The sequence below is a fragment of the Bombina bombina genome, chromosome 4 (genome assembly GCF_027579735.1).
Source record: "Bombina bombina isolate aBomBom1 chromosome 4, aBomBom1.pri, whole genome shotgun sequence".
Classification (NCBI taxonomy): Eukaryota; Metazoa; Chordata; class Amphibia; order Anura; family Bombinatoridae; genus Bombina; species Bombina bombina.
In genome coordinates, this window is record NC_069502.1 from 548123600 (window position 1) to 548138197 (window position 14598).

A 14598-nucleotide genomic window follows, 5' to 3' on the forward strand; every position below is an offset into this window, starting at 1 on the left:
GCAGAAGGTCAACAATACTCATCAAACAGAATACCAACCCCACAGTAAAGCATGGTGAAGCAGCAGCAAGTTATAATAATGCTTTTATTGGCAGCAATTGAGGGTTTAGAGGTAAGATGAACAGAAAGAAGTATAGGAAAATCCTAGAGGAAACTCTCTCCCAGAAACATTGGACTGTGATGGAGAATTATCTTTCCTCCTAACTAAAAAGACAACCAAGGTTCAAATAGATTGGTTTAGAAAAGTAAGTCACGTGTTCTACAATAGCCAAGTGAAAACTTCTACCTTAGTACAAACAAGATTTTGTGACACAACTTTAACTTTATTGTAAACTTTATTGTAGTGCACATGGACCTTTAGAGCGCTTAAATATTTATGTCAATAACAGGAAAAATTCCATTAAATCAGATGTGCAAAGCTGGTGGCTTGAGCAAACATAGTTATGCCAAATGAGATTCTAGCAATAGTCACTCAGCTGTCTCAAATTTATATGGTTATTTAATTTTTGCTGACAATAAATAGAACATTTGAATTGACATGGTGGTGTAAGAGAGAAATCAATTAAAACCATTGTCAACCCAGATTGCAACGTTTACAAAACAATGTCCAAAAGCCATCACAGAAGGTAAAAGTACTGAAAAAATAGCTTAGCTAGGAATTAAACAAAATTAGTAAATTAAAAAAACAAAAACACTGGGATTGTCGCACAGATATGTTAATACTGAGAAAAAAAATGAAATAATCAGAAAATCTTACTAAAATGGAATATTGCATTTGCAGTAACTCCTTGTTCTATATCATAAAACAAGTTTTAGCATTGCAGACTTTGTAATAAGTACACTATTTAAGGAACTACATGGGGATACTAAAAAACTAAAGACTGTATTAAAAGAAAACAAAGACCTAAAACATATTAGGTATAAATCTAGTTAACAGGAAACGTTCCTATTGACTCAATCCATAAAATATTTGAAAACATGCAGGAGGTAAGCTGTAGCATGGAGTGAACGTGGGTTTTGTTAGAAACACTACAGGCAAATGGAACAAGAGATGAAACATGCAATTAATGGTGTTAAAGCATTCCATCATTTAGCAACTAATTGAATTATACATTAAACGTATATTAATCAAAACTAAAATGACATACATAACTCAATGTGAAAAAAAGTTACTGAGAAATTGCAAAATGTATAGAAGGAAGTGCTTTAAGCAACAAGCACTCACCAGATAAGAGGTCTCCAGTGAGGGAACTTTCAGGCACAGGAGAGGCCCCATGCGGTGGGGATGAGAAAGCATCTTCCCAAAGCAAGAGGAAACAAGAGCCAAATCAGTTTCTTCAGCAATGAGAAAAAGCAAAAGTGCAGGAGAATATCATGGAGCCCACAATGTCAATGAAAAACATGTCATGCTTTACCTGTGCCAAACAGGTCTATGCTAGGTGTAACATCTGGCTTAGGAGCAGCAGCGGCGGCCTCCGAAACAGAATCAAATAAATCTAAGACCAAATACAGGCATGTTATTTATCATTGATTCTTGGAGAGGCTTCTAGTGAATGAACAGTGTGGCCTTCTCAATAGAATACAGACATGCAAAACAGATCTGCATGTTAATCATCTGGCACAGCAGCTTTCATTTTTACAAGAACATACGGATGTATACAGCCAATGGCAATCTTAAATTCTAGTATGATCACAAAAGTAAATAATGCGCTCAAAAATACCTGAGTATGCTAAAGTGGACCTTTATAATAAATAGTGTTTATGTAGAAAACAAAACACATGCATACATAAAATATTTATTAAAATAAATATTTATATTAGGAAATAAACATCGATACATCGGAGGAATTCAAATTGCCCGATACACCTGATAGATTTTTACTAAGCTGATGACACAAAATGACTATATATATATATATATATATATATATATATATATATATATATATATATATATATATATATATATACACACACATACACTACTTTTTTTTTTTATTACAATATTATGTTTTCATGTTTTTATCTAATGCTGATTTAGGAAAACTATTTTTTTTTTTTTTTTTTTTTTTTTAACTCAGACGGGTTAAATTAAAACGTATATGTTTCTATGGCATTGCAATGCCATAGGTAAGCACTGCAGAAAACTATTTGAGGTGAGTTTCAAGTCTTCACATAGCAAACTAAAAGACTGGAATGTAAGACAACATTTGAAAATATATTTTCAAATAATAAAAAGTATTCCAAATATTTAACATCTAAATTAACTATTAACAATGTTTTGTGATATGCTAGAAAGGTAAGATTTTGATTGGTGTCACATCTGTATGTTCACGCAATAAAAATAGGAATGAGCAATAGATATGTATGTAAATGGAACCAAAAAATAACTGAATAACTGAATAAGAGAATTAAGCTCTATTATAAATAAATAATTTACCACCAAATATATCTAGAGCAGGAGGAGCAGTAGTTGTTGTGGTGGTGATGGCAGATGTGGTGGCAGCAGTGGTAGTGGTAGTAGCAGTTGTAGTAGTGGCAGCAGAAGCTGCTGCAGGAGGAGGAGGAGGAGAAGGAGTAGTTGCTAGAGCTGTAGCAGCTGTACTAGTCGTAGGGGTAACTACAGGAGCAGTGGTTTCTGTTGGCTTCAAAGCAAAAAGGTCCAGCTCAGGAGCAGCCTCTGCACTACCTTCGGATGGGGCAAAAGGGTCTTAAATAAAGGAAGAAAGCGAAGAACAGATAGGATCAGTTAGGAAAGAAATTGCTTCTAAGGATCGGAAACACAAAAGTATTCTACTTTTTTCTTAAGGTAAGAAATTCATACATGCACAAAATAGGTTTAGATTTTATAGGTTAACTACTAGACTATGGGCAAGATTACAAATGGAGCAATAAATATTTAGCACTTTTGAGCTTGCGCTTGTGTTACAAGTTGAAAGTAAAAAGTTAGTGGGCGACTGAAAGACTGACGTATGCCAACATCTGAAGGGCGGATATTGCGACCGTGATAACTGCCTTTCCCACAGACTTCTATGGGGTGTGCTAAAAAACCCCTCTAATTCTTTTCACTCAAGCGTTAATGCTACAAATACCTATGCTCTTTTTAATTTTAAATATAAGTGTATATGTTTTTGTAAAATATCTATATATATATATATATATATATATATCTATATATATATATATATATATATATATATATATTTAAAAATAAAAACATTTTCTTTTAAGTGATGAACATAGAATTGAATATACATGTCTATGTGTGTATATACTGTATATATATATATATATATATATATATATATATATATATATACACATACATACATATACATACATACAGTATATATATATATATATATACACATACATACATACAGTATATATATATATATATATATATATATATATATATATATATATATATATATATATATATATATATATATATATATATATATATATATATATATATATATATAAAAAATCAGGAGACAGCACTCACTGGTCTTGACAATACTGGATTTATTCAGTAACGTTTTCAGTGACGTTTCGGGGATTACACCCCTTCATCAGGGTCTGATGAAAGGGTGTATTCCCCGAAACGTCACTGAATAAATCCAGTATTGTCAAGACCAGTGAGTGCTGTCTCCTGATTTCCATAGATTATACCCTATTCTAGCACCCTGGCATTTGAACTGAATTGTTTGTGAGAGTGCACCTGCTACAACCTACTGTGTGTATGTATATATATATATATATATATATATATATATATATATATATATATATATATATATATATATATATATATATATATATATATATACACATACATACACATTTCACACACACCTTTGAGCCCTTCCCAGCCAAACGCCTTATCCCTAACTTTCAACTTGTAATATCAGAGAAAGTATAGAGAGCGCTAAATGGATGTCGGCTGCGCTAAACCTTCTCTGGTTTACCAAGGTCTTGTAATATTAATTTTCATGCTAATTTTAGAGAAGTCCAGTGACATTGATATCACACCCTGTGCTTTCATTAGTGCTCCACTTGCAATCTAGGCCTATATTTTGAAATGATACTTCAGATTACTTACTACATGTACCAACTACTAAACACATTACAACACTAAAAGATGCACAAGAAGTTAAAAGAAATACAAACTACATTCATCTTTATCTAGAATGTACAGCACAAATCTTCAATTCTACCAAAAAACTGTTTTATGTGATATTTTTGAAAATTAGGAATAAACAGCATAGATTGAATATTTCTTGTCAGTCTACTAAAATCACTAAGGCAGATTATTAAAAAGAAACAAAAAACAACTACAAGGACAGAGAAGTGGAAGCCACTACAAGACATGCAGACAAATGAAAGGCAACTCAGATGAAACCCACCGTTTCCAGAGCATGCATCGAGGGCTGCTGCAACAGGGGTAGGAGTTGGTGGCGCTGAAGCCCCATCAAGTGTTGCAGGAGCCTCACTAGGAGAAGCGGCAAAGGCATCTGTGTTGTATTTTTAATTTATCAAAAGCCAAAACGTAGGGAAAAAAAATAAAAAATCATAAGAATATATATTTTGATCACGCCTTTATGCAGTTTTATTTTTGTATTTATCACTTTTATCCCAAAAGACAGCACATGCATTGGACCCCTGTGCCCCTTGATCTTTGAATGTTCAACAAGGAATATAAATACTCCATACAAAAGAAATTCATACAGGGAACATCAGCCAAGATCAGGATATTCCATGCTAGATTTCACTCAGCAATGCAAATTTAAAGCAACATGAACACATCTTTTAAAACATTTTACATTTAACAAATAACAATGCAATCCACCTTTGTGTTTGTCAGAAAAGTGTTACTTTCAGTAAAGTTATTTCAATAACTCATGACAGGGACTAATTTTGTCATCTTCTAAAGAAGTAGTCATATCTTTGCGTAAGCTGAACTGGCTCTTAGAACCACTGAGTGCTTTGTTAGAATATATCATTCATTATAAATAAGGCTTTGTTTCTGAATAAAATATAATGCCCCGGTCAGGATATAGTGAGATAATTTACTTATGAAACACATTTAAAAAGGACACAGACAGAATGTTGTATGGAAAGGCCATACAACATAAATCGTCAGTATCTCGTCAAGAAATATTCTGTCTGCTATATTTTCCAAATATTAACAGTATTATTTTAAAAATGTAATGTTCTAAATAAGTCTGCAGTAAATTTCAATACATCCAGTCAAATAAAAAAAAATGACCTTACCTATCACATTTTAAATTACATTAAGCTCAAAATTAAATTAATTTGCTTTGTCCATACATTGTATAAAAATCATTCACAAAATAATATCCCCCGAAAGAAGAGAACTTTAATTAAATCGATTTTTTGCATGAACAGAATGTGAAGTAAAAGCTGTTTAAAATTTAACTTATACAACTGTATCAGTTGTGTACTTCCTACTAATACTCATTGGCTGACAGTTACTGCTAATGTTCATTGGCTAACATGTATCTTATGTTAAAGGGACACTGAACCCAATTTTTTTCTTTCATGATTCAGATAGAGTATGAAATTTTAAGCAACTTTCTAATTTACTCCTATTATCAATTTTTCTTCATTCTCTTGCTATCTTTATTTTAAAAGCAGGAATGTAAATCTTAGCAGGCAGCCCATTTTAGGTTCATCACCATGGATAGCGCTTGCTTATTGGAGGCCTACATTTACCCACCAATAAGCAAGCAAAACCAAGGATCACAACCAAAAAGGGGCCGGCTCCTATGCATCACATTCCTGCTTTTAAATAAAGATAGCAAGAGAACAAAGAATAATTGATAATAGGAGTAAATGAGAAATTTGCTTAAAATTGCATGCTCTATATGAATCACGAAAGAAAAAAAAAATTGGGTTTAGTGTCCCTTTAATGCTAATTGTTTAACCCTTTGAGTGCTAATGGCAGCTCTGAGCCGTCACAGAGTTTCTCACTTTGGTGCTAATGATGGCTCAGAGCCGTCATGAGCACTCTCCCACCTTGAGGGAGATCTGGGGGCTCCTAACAGCTCCTACCCCGGCGATCGTTGCCTGTAGAGTGACAGGCATCGTTGGGGCTTCATGTGATGCACAGTGACGTCACGCGCAATAACGTGATGACGTCACCGTGCAACTTTATTTATACTTAATGTTAAGTATAGGAGGAGGGGGCATGCTGCTTAGAAGCCTGTATCTCAGGCATCTAAGCAGCTACAGACCCCCAAGACCCACTGTTGGAAAGGGAATTGCCTAACCTTTCCAACCGTGTCTTGGGGGTCTGTAAAAACAATAAAAAAAAAGTTAAAAATGTTTTTTCAAAAATTAAATAAATGAAAAAAACCTTAGAAAATATTAGCACCCAGGTGGGAAAGTGCTTAGCACTCAAAGGGTTAAAGAGAGTTCCAGCTAATGCCCATTGGCTGTTCTTGATCTAAAGTACCCTAAGGCCTTTGTCTGTCTTGTGAAAACACTGGAATAAAAGAAAAGGGAGTTTGCTTTAGGTTTATAACTTTTACATGACACTCTATATATCTACCTCCTTCCCAAACAGATGTTAGAAAGTCACACTAAAAAAACAAAAGAAGGGCGCTTAAAGCCAAAAGTCAATGTATTGCACACATTTATTTTAAGACAATTTAGCTAGGATATAAATCACACACCACACAAGTCCAAAAAATAACAAAATGTCTATTATGTGGAATGTCTCCCACTTTAAAACACCACCTTTATTGTAGAATGACGACTTAAAATGATATAAAAACTGCTTAGAATCTTTAAACAACTTACAGAGATACCAAACCCAAAAAAATGGGCCGACTCCTAAGCTTTCATCCCTGCTTTTCAAATGATACAAAGAGAACAGAGAAAATTTGATAATAAAAGTAAATTAGAAAGTTGCTTAAAATTGCATGCTCTATCTGAATTAATATTATCATTTATTTGTATAGTGCCGCCAAATTCTGTAGCACTTGAATCATAAAAGAAAACATTTGGGTTTAGTATCCCTTTAATTATTGCCAATACTCCTTCCTCAATCCAGTCAATGGGGTCTATTTATCAAGCTCCGAACGGAGCTGTTAATTAAATTGCTTTCACAAAATGTGTTTTAGATTATTTAAATAAGCAAATAACCATATTATAACAGCAAGGTGATTCACACATTGTTTTAAAAGCGATATTTCGAGTAATGTTATATAATTCACCAGATATCTAAAGAAGGCTCGCCAGAAACACTGCTCCATAACCTGTCCGCCTGCTCTGAGGCGGCTGACAGAACTCAACCTGATCGAATACGACCGGGTTGATTGACACCCCCTGCTAGCGGCTGATTAGCCGCGAATCTGCAGGGGGCGGCATTGCACCAGCATTTCACAAGAATTGCTGGTGCAATGATAAACGCCTACAGCGTATGCTGTCGGCATTTATTGATGTTCAGCGGACATGGTTCGCTATAGCGGATCATGTCCGTCCGCACAATGATAAATGGACTCCTATGGGCTGGAATACTGTCAATGTACCTCAGACTTCTGTGTCAATCGGACTGTTAAGTAGTTTTTGTATCATTTTAAGTCATTCTGCGAAATAGGTGGTGTTTTAAAGTGTGAGACGTCCCACATAAGAGACATTTTGTTACTTTATGGACTTTATATTCAAACTAAATTATTTTAAAATAAATGTGTGCAATACAATAACTTTTATTGTGAAAACATTGGCCCTGTTAGCACGGTCAGGTTTTCAATTACTCAATAAAGACACAAAAGGGTGCTTTACTGGCCAGTCAAATATGGCCTTTGTACTACCTATGATCTTACATTTGTTATTCTATATACTTGACTGCACACAGCAGCACAGTTGAACTGCTGGGTAATGCGTAGGGTCTTTTTAAAGAGACATGAGAAATTATCTTTAAAAAATGTACTGCTATTATCAGTTACTTTGTTCTTTTGGTATCCTTTCTTTGAAAAGCATATGCACGTATGATCATCTGCAACAAGTACTACTGGGAGCTAGCTGGTGATTTGTGGCTACACACATTTGTCTCTTGTCATTGGTTTGACAAATACTTTCAGCTAGCTCCCAGTAGTGTATTGCTGCTTTTAAACGGTATTTACGTATTTAATTTCTTTGCATATAATTATAGGTTTAACCCCTGCAAACAATAGTGTAACAATAAAATGCTCTAACATATTAGAAAATTTTCTTTATGCACTTTTATTCTGGTCATGCATGACAGAGTTGTAAATTAAATTGTTTTCACAAAATGTGTTTTAGATTATTTAAATAAGCAAATAACCATATTTTAAAAGCAAGGTGTATCACACATTGTTTTAAAAGCGATATTTTGAGTAATGTTATATAATTCACCAGATATCTAAAGAAGTGTACAATAGTTTGATAATAAAGTTATATTCACTTCTGTGGCTGAGAATTACACCAAAATTATAGAGCTAATAGAATTAAGGTAGAGAATATGTGACACGTCCCTGAAAGCATGTGGTACAATGCACTTGGGCTAGGAGTTGCTGCCCTCTACTGGCAGATATATAACGTCAAAACTAGTTCAGTTGAAAACTTGTTAACAATCAATTATAGTCGAAAATCACATGCTACTAATTCGTAAGCGCATGTAATTTTAAAAATAAACAGTGCGGAAATACTATGTGTTTAATCCCTGCAAAACTTTGTAGATTATTACAGATATATGCGACATATTTGTATTTATTTAAACGTGTTTTTTTTTCTTATAGTTATACTTTAAAAATACGGATCTAACCAGATGTACCATGTTGTAAGTGCCTTATTGCTTGATATGTAATTGGTGTTACTTTTTGATTAGTGCTCATAAAAGGAAATTACATATAAAGTTGGATTAAAAAAAAATATATAATAATGTCACAGGTTGTAAAAATCAGATATCCCTGTTCTAGTGGACGGAAAAGAAAATGTGTTATTTCCATAGAGTTAATAAATGAGTTCTGTATTTAATGATTTATCAACAAGTGACCCTCTCTCCCATCTGCATCCTGATCATGTAGCCTCTCTCTGCTTTTACAGAGCAAGTTTTAGAAGAAGCCCAACAAGATCAGTGTTGCTAGCCTTAGAGGCACAGAACCTGATCTAGCATTGCAAGGCCTATATACGGAGAGGTTTTTCTGCGTGCGGGCAATTTGGAGTATTGCTGCTGTAAACTGATTTTGCCATATACAAGGAAAGATTTTGTAATGTATTTGGCAAAAATGTTCTTTTTGGTGCATTTGAATACAGATGGCTTTCTATAGCAGTATTTCTTTTAACGTAAAAATTCTGTTTTGCAAGCTGAGAGGATTTTTCTCTCCACTTTTTAGGGTTTTGAATAATGCAGGACCCATGCTATTTTCCCCAATTAGCAGCTGTAGTCACATGACCCAGCTGTAGAGCTAGCACTGCTCAGTGGCAGTCTCTGCTCGGGACCAGGAGTTCTCTGATCAGTTCTTTAACTATGTGTTTACCCATCTGCAGGGGTTTAACATATAGTTTTACAGGGTTGCTAGTTTTAGAATTACGTGCTGTAACAAATTTGAGCATATCATTATCGGACTATAATGGAAACACAAATTACATATTAAGCAATAATGCACTTATAATTTGGAAGAATTAGATACATAGTTTTATAAAAATTAAACAAAAACACAATATAAAATAAATACAAATATATCCAACTGATCACTTAATACATAGTGAAAACCTTCAAAACTTTTGAAAGCACGCAAGCTTACATACTCCGTTTTCAACCAAGTCTTCAAAATCAACATCCTCTCCATTTTGCAAAGTGCTAGAAAAGCTCACAGTTGCTTGGAGAGGTAGAACACCAGATTGAAAGGGTTAAATTACTGTTTTAAATATTCTTCCCTCAACATCAGCATGTTAAATGTAAATCTCCAGTTTGGTACATTATTAAAAATAAAATTCCTCAAGATCTACAAATTCTAATAATCTGCGTTTCCACATTGTCAATATTGGTGTTTCTATACTTTTCCAGTTTTCACTATTAAATATCTAGCTCTGTTCATCACAATTTGGAAGAGTTTACATTTGGGGGGGGGGGGGGGGGGGGTGGCTTATCAGTCAAATTAAAAGGATCATGGACATGTGGTATTGAAACCATCTTAACTTCTTGAATTACATTTTGAGATTTGAGAGCACCACGACCACATGTATTCTATATAACTATTTACATGTCCACATCTCCAACACCGGTTGCTTTCTCGAGTTAACAGATGATGGTACCACCCAGGCAGTATTTTATAATTAATCTCTAGCATAGCTGCAGAGATTGATGAGGACTTTGTCCTCTATATTATTTTTATCTTTATTTGTAATGTGCCAACAGATTCAGCAGCAGTATTTAGGGGTTATTATTTATGTGGGAGTAGTTGCAAGGAGGACTATTGGTCTGAACTGTTATCAGCTGCTGTATATCAAGATGGAAACATTTGAGATTGAGGCTTTATATACATCACATTTATTTACACACCTACTTATAATCGCTGCAAAATAGTATTATTATGTATGCTGAGAATTCTTTATCATGTTTATATAAATATGCCAATACATTATATTCACTAAGGGGTTATCTTTAGTCTCTCAAGCCTTACTGTTTCCTGTACAATTGATCCACTAAACAAACAAGAGATGAGTGAACTTTAGTGACACATCTACACAAATAACGTAGGAACTGGTGAAGATGGAGAGACAAGTGAGACTTAAAGTAACCAAAATCAGAGAAATATCTTTTTTCCCCACTTATTTTATATGAGCTGGAAGCTGTTTATTCTACTACTGTTAATGACATTATTAATTTATTATGCAGGGTTACAAATGGTTTGCTGTGCTGAGTATGGGACTTTGTTTTTGATAGCTGGATAGCTAGACAGATTGACATACAGGCAGCCACGTGTTTATCACAGACATACTAACCTCCAAAGAGATCAATTTCAGCAGTTACAGTAGTTATAGTGGCAGAGGAAATCGGAGGAGCTGTAGTCTCAACAGGTGCAGCAGTGGGAGCACTGAGTTCAGCTGAAAAAGGGTCAGAAAGCGGAGATGCCTCTGAGGTAATAGCAGCAGTAGGAGCAGTAAGGGAGTCTGCGTGTAATCAAGGATGGAGAGTAAAAGTGAGCACTACAAGGTGACGAAAATGCACACCAACTGTGAGAGAAGAAAGTAGACATGAAATTATACTTACCCTCACCCAAAAGATCTGTGGTGTGATCCAGTGAGTAAGCAAGGTGGAAAATAAGAATGTAAAGATGCCTTAAATAACAAGAAGCTCTAAATCAACCGCAATATTTTAACACATTAAAAATATATTAACATACAATGTAAATCATAATATAAATATTTCAGCCAGCACAGTTGGATTCAGGTTTATGATAGATCCCTTATCAAAAAAAGAGAGGTCTGTAATCATTAGTCTGATAAATATTTATGAAGAATCTAGTATGCACAGAAGCATAGCAAGATCTGCTCCTGAGCAGGACACAGTCGGTGACTGGTGTCTAAATGCCTATGATCATTCTTTTTGGTACAACGGCCCTGTCCTGCTCAAGAGTATGCAATGTGTTGCACCTCTCACATAGAAGATAATAACATAGCATAGTTATTGCAAAAAAAAAATGCTCTAGCAAATGAGAGCATTTTTCATTAGAATTCCCCTTTAATCAAAATATTCTCAAAAATCAGATCATTCATTTTTAAATAAAGAACAGAAATGAAGCAATGAAGAGATGAGGAGGCATAACCAACTAGAAGAAATGGATAGGCTTAATTATGATTGGTTAATCTAAATAATTAGAATAATGGTTTTTGAAATTATAAATAGGATACAATCATAATGGAGGTCAAGAACGTGGTAAGGGACAAAGGTAAGACTCATTGTTGATAGTTTCTTTTTGTAATTTAAAAGGTTTAGAAAGGGGAGAGTTTGCACGAAACGTCACAGAATAAAACCACCTTTGAAAGACCAGTGAGTGCCTCCTTTTATTTCCTGTACTATCCTGTTGGCACCCTGGCAGATGGACATTAGGTGAGAGTGTGTTATATTTTGATATATATTTAACCTTTTAACGCCGTTACAACGTTGTATTCCGTCTGAATTTTCCTGGGCTTTAACGCTGATGGACGGAATACAACGTCCTAACCGGGTGGCTTTCCTGAAGGCACTGGCGCTTCCCTGATGGGATCGAGGTCTGAAGGGCATGCCCAGCATCATAGGGACGTCCCCCCTGACGCGATCCCATCATTGAAATCTCGTGATCACGTGCACAATCGCGAGATCTGATGTAGACACTTTAACCCCGGCAGGAAAGGGTTAAAAAAACAAATTATGCTTACCTGATAATTTCCTTTTCTTCTGATGGAAAGAGTCCACAGCTGCGTTCACTACTTTTGGGAATTAAGAACCTGGCCACCAGGAGGAGGCAAAGACAACCCAGCCAAAGGCTTAAATACTCCTCCCACTCATCTCATCCCCCAGTCATTCTGCCAAGGAACAAGGAACAGTAGAAGAAATATCAGGGTGAAAGGTGCCAGAAGAATATAAGGACGCCAAACATAAAATTACCGGCGGGGAGCTGTGGACTCTTTCCATCAGAAGAAAAGGAAATTATCAAGTAAGCATAATTTATGTTTTTCTTCTTAAATGGAAAGAGTCCACATCTGCATTCATTACTTTTGGGAAAACAATACCCAAGCTATAGAGGACACTGAATGCCAAGACGGGAGGGTACAATAGGCGACCTATACTTAGGGCACCAGGCCTGAACCTCTACCCATTAAAAAATCCTGCTTCGTCCGATGCAGAGAAAATTTTAAGAGGAAAAGCCCCATTGACACCGACTCACAGTTAGTCCAGAGGCCAAACCAGAGACCGCAAACGGACTTGACTGAGCCGACAATCCTCCAGGAGACACCGTCGCCCAACAAACGGTCCCCCACTGCTCATCTCCACAAATGGAGACACCAGCCGAAACCCTCAAGGGGACCAGGCAAAGGAGAACCAAGGAAACCTGAAAGGTCCCCTTAAAGGGACAGTCTAGGCCAAAATAAACTTTCATGATTCAGATAGAGCATGTAATTTTAAACAATTTTCCAATTTACTTTTATCACCAATTTTGCTTTGTTCTCTTGGTATTCTTAGTTGAAAACTTAACCTAGGAGGTTCATATGCTAATTTCTTAGACCTTGAAGCCCACCTCTTTCAGATTGCATTTTAACAGTTTTTCACCACTAGAGAGTGTTAGTTCACGTATTTCATATAGATAACACTGTGCTCGTGTACGAGAAGTTATCTAGGAGCAGGCACTGATTGGCTAGACTGCAAGTCTGTCAAAAGAACTGAAAAAAGGGGCAGTTTACAGAGGCTTAGATACAAGATAATCACAGAGGTTAAAAGTATATTATAACTGTGTTGGTTATGCAAAACTGGGAAATGGGTAATAAAGGGATTATCTATCTTTTAAAACAATAAAAATTCTGGTGTAGACTGTCCCTTTAATACAAAAAGGAACACCTCCACGAGTGAGCCCAGAGAGACCCAAAGGGGCCCAAATAGTCCTGGGACCAAAGGCAAAGAATGACTGGGGGATGAGGGGAGTGGGAGGAGTATTTAAGCCTTTGGCTGGGTTGTCTTTGCCTCCTCCTGCGGGCCAGGATCTTAATTCCCAAAAGGAATGAATGCAGCTGTGGACTCTTTCCATTTAAGAAGAAAATATTGTAAATAACTTGACTTAGTAAAAACCTTTATCTCCTCATAGTATTAAAACTTGAAACCTTCCTATAGCCCCTGTTTGGCTCATTAGACATGCCAAACATGGAGTGCACACTAAGGAACATGCAATGCTCTTGGGCATGCTTGGTATACTACCAACATCCTCTGTTTTGACAGCTAGTGCATGCTCAGTGTAACTTTCAGAAGCCAATCATTATAGGAGGAGATAGTGAACACAGTTTAATGTATTCCCCCTAGATGAATAACATAACTGCAGTAGGTTTATTACAATATTTGAAACTCCACCAATATGTTTTTGCACTGTTAAAAAAATAATTATTTCAACAGAAGGCATTTTACAGATTTGGAAAAGAGACTATTTGAGTGAGCATTTGTAACTAATGAACTGCATTGTATTCTGAGAAATATACACACTCAAAATAATTATAAAATGCATTTATTCTATCAATGTGTTTCCCTTTATATCCCTTTAATAAGTGATGCTTGCTATACACAGAATTGTACTTCTTTATGGTAAATTTGAAAAGGTATATGGAAGTCAACAGCATGTTGGTGCTCTACATCCTCATCATACAATTGCAAGGCACTTTGCAATACAAAGTACAAGAATATGGTATTTATGTTGTAGCTTGAAATACTAATGACCTGATGATCAAAGATGCTCCTGATTGGAGACAAATTGTAGTGCAGACTTCACAGGGGCTGAACTCACTGAATGCTAAAAGAGAAATGGCGGAACTCTGCAGCACTGCAAGATCTCTCATTTCTGTATGTGAAAGAGGAACACGC

At 35.5% G+C, this 14598-nt stretch overlaps 1 protein-coding gene across 1 annotated transcript in view; it reads right to left on the reverse strand.

Annotated features, from left to right (window-relative positions):
- Positions 1-14598, reverse strand: part of SNAP91 (synaptosome associated protein 91) — a 466999-nt gene that overhangs the window by 101503 nt on the left and 350898 nt on the right. Inside the window, exons 15-20 of the mRNA XM_053710488.1 lie at positions 11266-11280; positions 10998-11165; positions 4409-4516; positions 2440-2709; positions 1415-1495; positions 1225-1296 (exon numbers count right to left, since the gene is read on the reverse strand). Coding sequence (XP_053566463.1) covers positions 1225-1296; positions 1415-1495; positions 2440-2709; positions 4409-4516; positions 10998-11165; positions 11266-11280 — 714 coding nt within the window. The remainder of the gene's footprint in view (positions 1-1224; positions 1297-1414; positions 1496-2439; positions 2710-4408; positions 4517-10997; positions 11166-11265; positions 11281-14598) is intronic.